General features: G+C 37.2%; 1 protein-coding gene across 1 annotated transcript; it reads right to left on the reverse strand.

Annotated features, from left to right (window-relative positions):
- Nucleotides 1–4,245: 4,245 nt before the first annotated feature.
- On the reverse strand, nt 4,246–8,494 carry LOC138333401 (U3 small nucleolar RNA-associated protein 15 homolog). Its single transcript, XM_069281754.1, has 6 exons — nt 8,304–8,494; nt 7,598–7,744; nt 7,240–7,341; nt 6,524–6,657; nt 5,774–5,832; nt 4,246–5,183 (listed from the first exon to the last, which is right to left on the reverse strand). The coding sequence occupies exons 3-6, from the start codon at nt 7,243–7,245 to the stop codon at nt 4,954–4,956; spliced, it is 429 nt and encodes a 142-aa protein (XP_069137855.1). The 5' UTR covers nt 7,246–7,341; nt 7,598–7,744; nt 8,304–8,494; the 3' UTR covers nt 4,246–4,953.
- Nucleotides 8,495–15,905: the final 7,411 nt, after the last annotated feature.

The raw sequence follows: 15,905 nt of genomic DNA on the forward strand, positions 1-15,905 counted from the left end.
GTTTTGCTTTGTTTATTAGTTTTAACGTCCAATGAACAGCCGAGGTCATTTAAAAGGACGACATCAAATGTGTGTGTATGTTTTGGGAGGCTGCGGTATATTTGTGTGGTGTGTCTATCACCGCAGCACACCCACCTGATCACATTATACAGATAACAGATACAGAATCATTCGTCTAACTCCGTTTATGCTGAATGCTAAACATGAGCAGAAACTACCACTTTTATAATAGACTTAGGCGGTGTCAAGAAAAGACAGTTAAGAATATCTTAAATTTAGTCGCCTTTAAGATCATGCAATAAATGTAGCAGATACAATACTTACGCCCTAACTGCAGGGCAAGATTGCTCTTTATGTGCCAGAAATCAAAGTTTCGGATCAAATGTTTCTATCAATACCATAATAGCGATGGTACTACCTTGTCACAAATAATGCAATGTACATTGTATTTAATTGTGTCCACTCAAAATTAACGCATTTTCTGTATTTGATACGCAACTCGGGGTCTTACAAGAGATTACTGAAAAAAGCTACTGTTTTCACATCAACTTGGTTTGTTTGGCTACAAATTATGGTACATTCTAAATGCATTCACAGCTTAAAAACGATTTATACTAGTGTAACCGTATAACAGAATATCATCTCTATGTGGAACTTGAACCAATTGTTGTAATGACTGTCGTGGTCAGTTAATGACATTGTTCACTTGAAAGTCTGCGAACGCCGCCAATATCACCGTACATGTACCACATGCCCGGAGTAATCTACTTCCATGGTGTCACTCTATTGCAATACCAGGTCTGGTCATTTCGTCTCCAGATATAACTATAAAATATACAGGGTCCGTTCACTCAAAGCACCACAAAGACTGGGGCGGGTTGACTTAACGACCTGTCCACGGTACAAATACTATACGTCACAAACTACACGGGACGGTTCGGCTCCATCTCGTGTGTACTCCACGAGGCGGAACAGGGATCGTATGTCGGCGTTTTACCACTGGCTCGTGCCAACATGGTAGACTCGTATAACATAGCAACAAATCTCTCATCATACGCCAATAACAGCCGATGATAAGCTAATTGAAACACCCTCCGATCTGACAACGGTGGATTGATGGGTCTGGCGAAGTATGGCGGCCGTCTTTGTGGGGAGGGGTAATGTCACAACATCTGATACGGCGGAGAATCCTCTATACACAATTAATTTACAGAAATTGTCGAGATCCTATCACTGTTTCCCTTGTCAGTTATGTTTGTATAAACCGCAATCATCTCTTTACTGAGAGACTGGCGATCGAACGGAGCGGGCTTTACTGTAATGATGGGAGCAGTACGTAAATGTGGCATCCTATACGCCCGACCCCACTTCTCTTTTGTCGGATCAGATCCTACCCTGACCTTCTAATGTCAGAACAGTTTCCATTCCACCCTCTTAAGTCAGAACACCCCCTAATCCGACCCTTTAATTTCAGAATAGTCCCCATCTCTATCTAGTCATAACAAGCCATGGGCAGCCATAAATACTTGAAAATGGTTTCAGCCTGAGCTTTTGTTATAATATGGGCGATTTGCAATACATATAGCCAAATAAAATGTCACTGCATTTTTGGGGACAGCACTATCTATCTACTTGTTGTTGTTTTTGTCAAGAAATCACATGTGTCAAATATTCTTATTCGCGTAGAAGCGACACAAACAGGTAATCCAGTATATGAAATCAGAACAGTATTTCTGGAATAGCGGGCGACAAAAGCGAGGCCAGACTGTTTTGTAATGTTCCATGTGAATATGTGAGTTGGGATTTATATCGAAATTCAAAGCTTGGGGGATGCATCAGAATTCCCGCTGAATTAAAATACCATTACTGTTTTTTAATGTGGTATGTGGTGTTTTTGATAGAAATGCGTAAAAGAAGTTTCTAAATGACGACAAACGCGAACATGGACCCTACCTGTATGTGCACATATATCGTTACAAATTGTTTTACGTGTAATATTACAATACAAAACCCGAAATGCAACAATCCTATCATACGATTTTCCATTCCAAACGTTGACTCCTGTAGAACATTACGCTACCGCGGGTAGCTGCTGGGAATCGTCCCAGATATTGTGTAGGGTCAATCTTCTATTAACTTCATTGTAGAATAATTAATTAATGGATGACTTCCCGGAACTTCTAACAATTCCGTTTGTTTTCCCCCATATTTATGCCTTAGCTTTATCGTAGGGAAGTTTTTAAAACATCCGTTATTACCGTCAAACCTCCCCAGGATTCGTTAACGTAATGAACGTCTATTAACATGTTCTAATGAAACTTTAATTAAGAATTTCTATATAATGCGATTTTACGCCAAAATCATTAATTTGTGCTGGAATTGATTAAACTCGCGTGAATTTGTTGTTCAAATTTGGAACAATTTGCCTTGGTATCCAGGTCGGGGAGTTTATGTTACTAGTCGTCATAGAACCATTGTTAGGTATTAAAGAGAGATAAAGGGAACGGCTTCGATCTTCTATGATAAGCAGACGACAGCGACATTGTTGTATTTAGGGATTCAAGCAGATACCTACTTGTGGCATTCCCCTCACATGCACATACATGGAAAAAGACCATTTTTTGGCTCCAGAGCATTTGATTTTCAATCGATAGGTATGTGTAATCATTTTCAATTTTTTTTATTTTGCTTTACGATTTTTAATCTTAAATCAACAGTTGTGTTAATTAAAGGAGTGTCAGATTTTGTAAGCGGTGTATATCCAAGTTACAAGAGAAACAAGGACCCTCAATCTGATTTAAGTTCACTTCATATTACCATATTTTATGTTAGTGGTGATGGCTAATCAGATGTATTTTTCCAGATAAACTTTGCAATAATCAATGGACAACGTATTAAAGTGACGTCGGTCCATAACGTCGAGACAAAAAGCTTGTGAACAGTCAGTAACATAACATCTAACAAATACCGGAGACAGCTTCTGTTTGGCTGAAACTGTCCCAATCATATGGTAATCATTGAGGTCATCTGAACATGACCCTTACCGTCAGATCTTCATCAACAACCTAAAAATTAAGATATATATTTTGGCAATAATCCCACAATTCGTGACAGGAGTAACATAATATGTAAATCACATCCACTAATTCTTACTAACTTACTACCCACACTTATCACCATGAGGGATGTCCACCAAGAAACTACAACATGGCCGTACATACAACTTTGACAACGTCATCTGACCCATCTTCGTTTGCCAAGTGTTTCAATACTTGAAGAGGAGGATATTGGATCGTAACTCTTGGTGAGCGCATATGCATATGACTTTATTGAAGTCGTAGGTGACGACCTGTAACCCCGGACTAAGACAAAATCACCTTAATGTCTTAATAAAGGCACCAAAAGGGTTGGCTTCCACTAAAGGAAAAAACTATCGCTCTGCAAATTGGCCAATGACACCCATGAAATGTAAGGAAAACCTACTGCTCTTCAAATTGGCCAATGGCACCCACGAAAGGTAAGGAAAATCTACTGCTTTTCAGATTGGCCAATGACATCCATGGAAGGTAAGGAAAACCTACTGCTCTTCAAATTGGCCAATGCCACCCATGAAAGGCAAGGAAAACCTACTGCTCTTCAGATTGGCCAATGACATCCATGAAAGGTAAGGAAACCTACTGCTCTTCAAATTTGCCAATGACACCCATGAAATGTAAGGAAAACCTACTGCTCTTCAGATTGGCCAATGACATCCATGGAAGGTAAGGAAACCTACTGCTCTTCAGATTGGCCAATGACACCCATGAAAGGTAAGGAAAACATACTGCTCTTCAAATTTGCCAATGACACCCATGAAAGGTAAGGAAAACATACTGCTCTTCAGATTGGCCAATGACACCCATGAAAGGTAAGGAAAACATACTGCTCTTCAGATTGGCCAATGACATCCATGGAAGCTAAGGAAAAACCTACTGCTCTTCAGATTGGCCAATGACATCCATGAAAGGTAAGGAAAACATACTTCTCTACAGATTGGCCAATGACATCCATGGAAGCTAAGGAAAAACCTACTGCTCTTCGGATTGGCCAATGCAACCCATGGAAAGTAAAAAAGAGCCTCTCTTTTTTACCAAACAGATCTTCCATAAGGGAAGGTTTGCAAATGATTCTATGATAGGCAAGCAAATAATAAACATTTGAGTGAAGATGTAGAACATCACTATGCAAATAACTAACAACAACTAATTATAGTTTTGTATCAATTTATTTCTCATTCAGACACTAGCCATTCACAATAAGGAGGCAACATTCATATGTAACTACACACAACCCCCTTCCCCCACACTACACAACCACAGTCTCTCAACACTCACACTCCCTTTACCTCTCTTTCTAGAAACATACATTTGACATTTTGGAGTATCTTCTCTCAACAGACACATGTACTTCTATACCGAACACTACACCATCCAAACAAGTTAATAATTAACCTTATCATCTCAGATCCTCACAAACTCAGCACCAACTTATTATTTACACTTATATAAAACACACTTTGGCAGATTTGTGTGATTAACCGTCCCCTAACGTCATCCAAACAAACACGGACATTTGTATTGCTGGTGTACACTTTGCTGCTAGGAAATCATATTTTGTTAACAGACATATCGGATAAGATATTAAGCTATATTATTTACCTGGCAAACATTGGCATAATCAAATTTTAACAAAGGCTTTGAATCGCTTCCTTTGTTGAATCACTTCCTTTGTTGAATCGCTTCCTTTGTTGAATCACTTCCTTTGTTGAAGCAACCTTGTAAATAAAGAGATTAATGCGAGAGTATTTCTTTTAGACCATAATCTGCATTGATTGAGTGCTGCACATGATGGCAGCCAATCATCAGCCATTTTGTAAATTCTGTTGTCTGATTGGTTTATAGTGATTTTAGAGGTTTACACTGATTGGGCAGCTACGGAAGGTGTCAGCTTATCATCAGGCAGGCTTGTTAATTCTATCGTCTGATTGATCTGTTGAGATGTGGCCGCAGCAAACAATGTGTCCATGGTACCCATCACCTCGTACAGTTGTTTCATCAGAGCAACCTCTCGCTCTACGACAAGGTTCACCCTCTTCAGGTGGGCACCAAGATCATGTGACTGGTCAATTAATCCTTTATGCATTTCTGTAACAATAAACAAACAATAAACAATACAAACTTCAGTAGATGGTTCTCTATATCTTATATCCTAATACATCAATCATGGTCATGTGACTGTCCAATTAAAGTGTGAGTTGCCTAGCCATCAAAGTCATGTGGTGCTCTTGCCTTGCTTAAAACGTCATCAAGTATCCTTACCTTTCTGTTCAGGTCAAGCGATGGACATAAATTTTTTACCATGGCCCTACAGTGCCATTGGCTATCTGTTAAGGTCTTGCAGTGTAGTTTCCTTTTTTCAAGGACATGTGGCAAACCTTTTTGTGAAGGTCAATATGTGTTCTTGACTTTTTGCAATGGTTATACAGTATCTGTGCCTTTCTATTATGGGCATGTGGTTTCCTTGTTTTCCCATTAAGTTCTTGATGTGCTGGCATTTAGTAGAGTTTAGTCAATGAGTTAATATGATTTAACATCTTTCAACCTCTAATCCTAATACATAATATTCGACATAGAAAAGATGATTTTTTTCACATCTTTACCTAGTTTTATCCTAGTATTTTTATACAGAGTCTCACAAATAAAGTCTCAAAGTGCTGCTACAATTAAATGCTTACCTAGTAAGAGTGCCATAATATCAATTAGTGTGTTCATGTATCTTGGCTTATAGATGTTTCTGTAATAAAAGAATACAAATACATACATATACAGCAGAATACAGATATAACGCATATAAAAAGGCAGATTTTCAGTCTCTTTAAAGTGAATTGTTGGGCAAAGGAAGCTGGGTTAAAGTCGGTAAAAATGGTGTAAATATATCCAGTAAAATTTATTTAAAAATAAAAAACAATTATCCAGTAAATTTTTTTTTAAATAGAAAAATAAATTCTCCTATCAAAATCGCTCTGTATGCGAAGAAATTAATTTATATTATAGGAATCCTGAAACATCCTTCCAGCTGGCTATGTCCGTGGTTTTATTTCCATGCAGCCTCGCTTTGGAAGAGTTAGCAAATTTATATTTAGAACAGTGCTTAATTTACATGAGGCTTGTCCATTATTTAAATGGTCAAAACTGGACAACGTTAACAGAACTTGACCGTAGTTTTGATATGTAAGGACTTTTGGAAGGCCAATGAACACATTTAGACTGGTTTTCTTTGCCCGTGTATTTAGTTTAATTACTTTGTTAATTATATATACACATATGTGAGTGAGATAGAGTGCCACTTAAATGGTAATTAGATGGGACAGACATATGAGTGGTATGGCACAGCTAACATTATTCCCCATTTATAGCTGATGCATAGAATATTGACATCTACAGTTATGGACAACCTTACATTCTTAATTTAACAAGAAACTTACTTTTCTATAAATCTGAGGAGATGTGAGAGTGACTTCTCGTCCCTGCCCGCCAATGCTGGTCGGATTCCTTCTCGTCGAATAAGTTCCTGGAGGACTGCTAATGTAACATCTGGAGATGTCTGTCGGACTGTCCACTGAAAAATGGAACGAAAAAAATATTATTGCCGGTAATCTGTGATATTGTAAAACTAATGTTCAAAGCAACAGGAAAATAAAAGAGTTTTGACAGCTTGATAATTCATCAATTTACTGCATGACATAAAATGTATTTTGTAGCTACAAGCTTTCAAATCAGTTACATTGTAGTGGATAGAAGTATCTCTATTTAAACTTTGTTATACTTATCACAATACCATATATTACAGAGTTATCTCCCATTCATGTTTGTATTAATTATATTATTATTACTTTGTGAGCAAAAAATATGTCATATTCTCTGATAAAAATGATGTTACTCTCATATATACATGATGTAGCAACCAGTACCAACTTGTAATTGTAGATTACTCTATACAGAATAGTATTCTTTGTTGGTTTTATATTGGTGGTTTATTAAAAACCATGAAATGTAGGTTTCTATACATTAAAACTTTCATATTATACAGTACTTACAAAGAATATCAGAATTCACTGCACATTGACATGTAATACATTTCAGTGTCATCTTTGTGTTGATTACCATTCAAACTACAACATATCTTTACTCTTTTACTTACATGCATGGCAGCATCTAGGGCCCTGCTGTACTCAAACTTCTTGAGGAATTTGTCGTATTTGGTTAGATGGTCCTTTCTTGTGTGTTCTACATGGTGGTCATCCTATAAAATACAAAACTCATTTCTTAAATAGCTCAGACTAAAGATTTAATATTTCCATACCAATAAAGTCTATATGTCATGGTGTGTCAATTAAGTATGGCTTTTCACTATCTTGATTGATAAATGATTTTAAGTAGCTTAGCTTAGGACTTCATCATATAGCCATCTACACTCACAATGACTTCTTATCTCAAACCGGAACAAAATGTCCTTGACATTCCTCATTTGATATTTACCGTAAACGACCTTGACCTACCTCCTGAGGAATATGAGTTTTTCCTTTAAGACCAAATCTGCTGTTTTGACTTTTCTTTTTCTTCTGTATGACTTCCTCTTCTGGTTTTCTCTTCTGTATGGACACTAGACCTTCAGCTGTACCAACCACCAGTAGGTCATCATCAGGCTGGAAGGAAAGGGAGGAAATCAAACAAAGGGGAAAAATCAAACAAAGGGAGATAATCATAATGTTATCATCAGGCTGGAAGGATAATCATAATGTTATCATCAGGCTGGAAGGATAATCATAATGTTATCATCAAACTGGAAGGAGGAGGGGAAGATAATCAAACAAAGGGGAGATAATCACAATGTTATCATTAGACTAAAAGGAAAGAGAGGTAATCAAACAAAGGGGAGATAACCACATTTTTATCATTGGACCAAAAGGAAGGGAGATAATCAAACACTGGGGAGATAATCACAATACAGTAATAGACCACATAGATTGTGATTAGTCTGGTAATAAGGGGAAGTAATAATGTTAGTTAGACTGACCACAAATCAATGACATTTTCCAGCAATACACACAAGGTGTGTTACAGGTGAAAGCTGTCCCTAGACTCTCTTAGTATGATAGTTTTCTGGATAAATTAGTAGTTTTCTTGTAAGTTATTGTAAATTTTGAAATAATTTGAACCATTCTGTACCTACACTATTACAATAAAATATGATGATAGACTTACAGAGACTGCGACAGCGGTGAGCGTTCCTGGGTAATCGAGTGTGTGTACAACTTGGTAGGAACTCAAGTCATAGATCTTAACATGTCTGAAACATACAAATATACAAATATAGTTCTCGGTCAATTAACATAAAGAGAATCAGAATTAACACATTCCCTGTAAAAGGCCTTTTGTATTCTGAGCAAAAAATATAACCCATATATATGTGAAATCATTTGGCATGAAAAACATTAATGCTGTACCTAGAACAATACCTACACGTTATTTGAATTGTAAGTGTGCTAAAAGTAGATATCTGGAAAATTTGTTTTTTCGTATCCTTCTGATAGTACCGTAATGTGTGTGTTCTAACAAAGACTTGGAGCAGGACACCCCAACTGAACATATCAACCCATTCTATTGGATTAAGAAACACTAAAATGTCTTGACTGGAGGAAATGAATTTTTCACAAGGGCGAATAATTTTGTTTGTTTGTTTGAATTAACAACCTATTAACAGCCGAGGTCTTGTAAGGACGGACTCCCATGTATGCGGAGTGTGGCGTCTATTAAGTGCAAGGTATGTGTTTTGGGAGACTGTGGTAGGTTCGGGTTGTGTCTTCTTGTATTGTGGAACTGTTGCCCTTTGTATAGTGCTATATAACACTGAAGCATGCCGCCGAAGACATCAAGCAACACACCCCACCCGGTCATATTATACTGACTACAGGCGAACCAGTCGTCCTACTCCCTTGATGCTGTGTACTAAGCAGGAGCAGAAACTACCACTTTTATAGACATTGGTGTGTCTTGGCCAGGAGACAGAACCAAGAGCCTACTTCACAGGGGCGAGCGCTCCACAAAAGGCCAAAAGTAAGGCGGTGACAAAGGAGACTTTAGGAAGAATGAAGTTGGTTAGGAAGAAGAGAAAAGATAAGATCCGAAATTTAGTCGCCTTTTACGATCATGCAATTGGGGCAGCAGAGGTTGAATACTAATCATCAAATCAAAAGTAACAAAATCAAAACATATTCTAAGGATGTCCTAATCTAGTCATATAAAAAGAAGAATTGCATCCTAGTATCAATGAAGGTGCACAACAGGCACATACTGTGTCTGAATGTCCTGTATGTGATAATGCATACCTGTTAGTGACATCATATTAAGTCATGTGATACAAGGCAGGTCATGTGACATGTGACAAAGACTACTGATTTTATGTCGCTTAAGTCGCACTGGTGTATAGTTCACACTCTCAATTTTCAAGGGAAAATGTTGTGACTTATACTCCAGAAAATATGACAGATGGTGGGGACTAAATATCTGTACTAGAGACTTAGTCATTGGTACAGTTTGACAGAAAATATCTTTATACTACAAGTAACACATCCTGGTAGCTGCGAGATAAGCGGACCATTAAAGCTGATGGGGGAATGGCTTTTATCAAACACTTGTCTAACCAAGATCAAATTAATACTACCATAAATTTAATTCATATCCAGCAGCCTTAATGCAAATAAACACATTTAATGTAATAAAACTATATCTAATTTACAGAATTGTTGAACATGGTATTAGTGCTGAGTAGAATATCCTATAAAATGTGAGTGTAGAATATCATTTGTCAATAAATTAAAGACAATCTCATTCCTACGATATCACACCTCCCCACATGATACGGTGCCGTTTGTGAGGCGGAATATCGAAGCAGATTAAGGTGATTATGTTACAATTGTTTGGAGCATTCCTTTGGAGCACATCACGAGTCATTACAGTGGTGTAATCAAATTAAACAATAGTACAACTTCAAACCAGTTAATAAACTCACTCGCCAAATCAACAGGGATTTAAAATAAATTGCATCATAAATTTTACTTGAGAAATCGCAAAATAAAAAGTTATAATTTCACAAATGAAGTTAATAAATAGAAAATGTGTTGAAACAGTCGATAAAATGATTCATTAATATAAAATATAATATTACTCTACACCAGATGAAAAAAAAAATTATGCAATCAAATGAGAACTGCATGCGTCAAACAATACCATTTTACTGTCTAGAAAATGTAGTTGATTAAGGTGAAAAAACCCAAAATATTCCTGTCTTTTAAATAATGCAGAAATGGGCAATTTATAAAAATGTAATTATCGTGAATGGGGTACAGATGTGGCTATGATTTGATTTGGCTGGCATGTATTACATAATTGGATGGTGTACAACAAAATATACGGCATACCAGTGTCAGAAAGATGGGAGCAGTCTCTCAAGCTGCCCTCCTTAGTCCTTCATAAACTAAATAGCATGCAGTGTTACATGGGCAGAAAATAATACCTAGTGTATCACACTCTACCCCGGCCACGGATAAAATAATATCTAGATCATCACACTCGACCCCGACAGGGCCCTGAATAGCAATGCCGAAACAAAACATGCAAGTATGCAGATGAGCATGATGCATGTTAATACATTTGCCACCCCGCGACACTGTCGGGTGATTTATTACCGTTTGATTCAGTCTGACTTTATGTTTATCTGTAATTCAAGGTTTGCATTAAAGTAATAATGCGATCAACACCACGGAATGTTAGGTAGATGCTGGGATGTACGATCCACACATGCTGACATTAGCAGGCTTCGCAGCCAAAAGCTACCGAATAACATGAACTTGCTCACATGCATTCATCTGACATTTATTAGATAGAAAACATTTGAATGTTTATTTCATTATATAATTAGAACCAGAATAAACAGAGGGGTTTACATCACGGAGTTTCCTCCCTGGACCACCGTCAATGACATAGTCCTGCCACTAGGTGGCGTACTGGCTCTGTGGGGAGGAGTAATCGCGAGGTTTATGATTATTGCTTGTCATAGAAAAGTGCTATAAATCCTAATTATACCTCTCTGTTGGGGCTCGGTTGACATACAGTATTGTGAAATCACATGTAGTCAAGGGCAAGATTTAAGATTTTCTCAATTTATAAATCTGCCTTGTATTATTTCGACAGAGAAAACATTCGTGTGTAGAGGTGGGTGTCACATCAGCGGGAGCCCACGGTCCCATCATCCTCACTACCACGGAAACGAAATGACAAAATATTACAAAGTTGTCCTCGTACTGTTAAATGAATTGACAAGATGAATACAGATTGAGGCACAGCCCGGTAACCATGATCTCATTATAGGTCGCGTTTTTATCGCAGATATTCTCAAAGGTAATTAAACTAATTCTTTTATATTTGAATTACAACCTGGATTTATAGCTATCAGCATGTGCTGAAGTTCCTGTCAACCAATCGAAGACAATCCTGTACACACCAACAATATTTATCATTAGATGCAATTAGCCGGGGTTAAATGTGTACCATCCCACTTAAAAGTACATCTCTACATATCAGTCACTGGATGAATAAGACATTCCATGGCACAATGTGACGTCAGTGTAATATCTACCACAGTGGATGTTGTTGCTATCTCACATCACACATGACCCTTGTGAGGTTGCTGTAGTGACCTTTGTGAGGTCACTGTTGTGACCTTTGTGGGGTTTCCCCGGACACCGCCACCATCACCGAAATAGGTATACCTAAGTGTTGCTATTGCGTTTCAGGAGACATAAAAAGGGTAATGCAATATGCTGCAACTCAACACTTGTTTTAATTCTGGCAATACCAGAATTGGTATTACTATTCAGAATATCCAATTAAATTGATGAACCATGGGTACAAAGGTCAAAGAAAATACCAACAAAGGTCAAAGAAAATAGAAAGGTCATAGAAAATACAAAGGTCAAACAAAATGAAAACAAAGGTCAAAGAAAATACAAAGGTCATGGAAAATACAAAGGTCAAAGAAAATAAAAACAAAGGTCATAGAAATACAAAGGTCATGGAAAATACAAACAAAGGTCATAGAAAATACAAAGGTCATAGAAAATACAAACAAAGGTCATAGAAAATACACAAACAAGAGGCCCATGGGCCTTAGCGGTCACCTGAATTCAGACACAGAATGAAACAAAGACATGCATATAAACACTATAAATATATATTGGCCCATCAGGCCCTTGAAGTCAGTCAGTGATTTTATAAATTTTTAATCTATGAAGATTATTTGGTTCCATCAAATCAGTGAATTCAGGAGAAAGATTTTTGAAATGTTATCCATTTTGACCCCTTTTGGCCCCACCCCTCTCGCCCCTGGGGGTCGGCCAGGACCAATATGGATATGATGTTAAATGCTATCTCAGGTTCTACCAGTTCCAGAATTTCAGAAGAAGATTTTTGAAGTTTTAGCCTATTTGACCGGTTTTGGGACCGCCCCTAAGGCCCCTGGGGATCAGTCATGGAAAATTTGGTAATAAGATTCAATGGCCATCACATAGAGATAATTCTGACTACAATTGACTAATTTCCTATTATAATGACTAAATAATGCTCAAAAATGTGTTTTCCATATAAAAACTTATATGTAGTAAACTTAACCCCCTCCCTAGGGGGAAACCTGAGACCCAAGGGTCATATAATTCACAATTTTCATAAAACACCTTAAGACCTGTCCATCTATGAAGAGTATTTGATTCTACCATTTCCAGTATTTAAGAAGAAGATTTTTAAAGTTTTAGCCTATTTGCCCCTTTCGGCCCCGCCCCTCTGCCCCGAGGGGGTTGACCAGGATATTAAAATGTTATCTCATGCTTATAATTCTAAACAAGTTTGACTCATTTCGTATTAAAATTGAGCAAAAAATGCTCATAAATGTGTTTTCACTATATAAACTATAGTAAACTTGACCCCTTCCCCAGGGGGAAACGTGAGACCCCAGGGTCATATAATTCACAATTTTGGTAAAGGACCTCAAGACCTTTTAATCTATGAAGAGTATGTGATTCTACCATTTCCAGAATTTCAGAAGAAGATTTTTGAAGATATAGCCTATTTGACCCCTTTTGACCCCGCCCCTAAGGCCCCTGGGGTTCAGTCATGGAAAATTGGTTAATAGGATTCAATGGCAATCTCATACTGATAATTCTGACAATATTTGACTCATTTCCTATTACAAATGATCAAATAATACTCAAAAATGTGTTTTCCCTATATAAACTATAGTAAACTTAACCCCCTCCCCAGGGGGAAACCCGAGACCCCAGGGTCATATAATTCACAATTTTTGTAAATGACCTTATGACCTTTCTATCTATGAAGAGTATTTAATTCCATCACATCTGTGAGTGGAGAAGAAGATTTTTGAAATTACAGTCAATTTAACCTCTTTTGGCCCCTCCCATAGCTCCCTGGGGGGTGGGGACCGTATAATTCACAATTTTGATTGGCCTTATGCCTTAGAAGGTTTGTGCAAAATTTCATTGAAATTGCTTCAACAGTTTTTGAGAAGAAGTCGAAAATGTAAATTGTTTACGGACATACGACGCACGACGGACGACGCACGACGGACGACGCACGACGACGGACGACGACGGACGACGGACGACGACGGACAAAAGGCGATTAGAATAGGTCACTTGAGACTTCGTCTCAGGTGACCTAAAAAAAGGTTACAAAGAAAATACAAAGGTTAAAAAAATACAAAGGTCAAAAAAAATACAAAGATCATAGAAAATATAAAAGGAGTAAATAACTAGTTTCCAGTGTTGTGAATGAAAAAAGGAATAGTTAGACATATAGTCATAAGTAACATAAATCAAGGTCATCACCATCTGTATCAAAGAGAATTAAGTCAATTCTAAGCTCTGTTTCCTATTGGTGATAGGGTCCCAGCTCTTTTTATACTCCAAGCCTTTAGTAAAGATATAGGAATGGAATGAAGTATTAAAGCTTGTTTAAACTCTTTAAAGAACATACGATGTTTTAAATCACATTTCCAAAGTTAGTACGCCCTGGACTGGTATCAAAACGCTTTTAATGGCCAGTAATCTCCCATTGATCTACATCAAAGTTGACGTTGTTCCGGGTTTTAACATGTAAAATAGCAAACCAATATAAAGTCTTTTAAATATACTCATGGAGAAGTAATTCTGGGACATTTTCATGTCAATTTGGTAAAGGCAATGGATAGAAACCGGAATACATCTGGCTGTGGGCTATCAATAGCACATTAGGAGTAGGACATTTACATCCATGATATAAAACCTAAACTCTAGTTAAACACTAAAACATCGTCATCAAATGTAAAAACCATAAACTTCCTGACAGTAAATTACCCTATATCCTCCATCCCATCATAGCAATGGTTTCTCGAGCTTCTCAGTTCAATGTCTAATCTTCATTTATTACTTTATATTCAAATCATAATAAAAATTCACCAGTTGCCAGCCGTTTTAATCATTTCCATATCAACACGGCTGTATTTGTGGTTTAGTGTGACAGGATGAATTGAGTTACTTTACCATATTAACACTGTATATGATAGAATAGCTCAATTGTCCTGGTCTAAACTCATTAGTCCAGCATCATGTATCAATACCAATTACTCCTGATCAAACTCTGATACTAAAATATTCATCTACACAAAACATTCTCCTAGTCTTTTAAAGTTGATGAAAAAAAGGGCTACATACAATGCTGATGTTTCAGTATAACCTTTACATAGTCAGTCAAGGTCGTACAGCTTGTATCCCACAATGCTGCTGTAGGGGCGGATGGCTCTGTCTTGGTCTCTTGGTTATTGAGAAGAAGATGATGATGGACATCCAATAGTAACAACTACAATATCTGATCTGATAATCATCCAGGAAACATATTGTTCTGGACTTGAGACAAAACTGAAGTCTTATAAAATCAATATAAAGAGTAAAATGATCATCTTATGATTATGCCTTTTTAAATGTTGTCTTCATTTAGAAACAGAAGTCTTTTTTAAATCATACAATTTTTACATTTGACATAAACGGCAGAAATATTTACATATATGAATCGAACACTGAAGGAATAGCTGTAGAATAGCCTTACCAACTCTGGAAAGAGCAAGTGGAAAATTAATTCACATGAAATAGATATAGTGTCAGAATTCAGAGAACATGTGGAAGTTTGTGTTCAACCATTTACATAAGTCTTAAGTCTGCTGTCTGTTCATTGCACACCACCACAACATGGCTTTGCTATCAACCCTAACTACAGAAATCAAATGGCTTTTCATGTGATTTTAAATATATGATGATACCATGCCAATATTGACGAGAATCTAAGAATCAAAGAGTCAAGTTATAAAGTATAATTAGGCACAAGTATTTAAAAGAATTCGAGTAAGCATTAGAAGGCTACAATGTACAGCATTCTCTTGTGAAGATTATAAAAATCACATCTGCCGATCTGTAAAAAGTTTAGTGAGGTGTTGATAGGCGGGCGGAACAATCAGCTGTGAATATCGAGTAACGACTTCATCACTTGCAAGGCTTGTCATCCTCAGAACTAGTCTAATAAAACGCTTCGTTTGATGTCGGGAGGCAGCATCTTCTGATATATAACAGATATTTAAATTTTCAAAGCTCTGTAAAAAACATGAGGGCACATGGAACCGACAATCACATCGACTGGAGAGGCAGATCAGGGGAGGATAATCTAGCCATTTACATAGCAATGAAAGCCGTCACATCGGCATCCCTT

Source organism: Argopecten irradians, chromosome 10 (genome assembly GCF_041381155.1).
Source record: "Argopecten irradians isolate NY chromosome 10, Ai_NY, whole genome shotgun sequence".
Taxonomy (NCBI): Eukaryota; Metazoa; Mollusca; class Bivalvia; order Pectinida; family Pectinidae; genus Argopecten; species Argopecten irradians.

Coding starts and splice junctions, on each gene's coding strand:
- LOC138333401 (XM_069281754.1), bottom strand. Junction 5,833..6,523: donor CTCCTCAGATTTATAGAAAA/GTAAGTTTCTTG, acceptor CTTTTATTACAG/AAACATCTATAAGCCAAGAT. Junction 5,184..5,773: donor TATTATGGCACTCTTACTAG/GTAAGCATTTAA, acceptor TTATTGTTACAG/AAATGCATAAAGGATTAATT.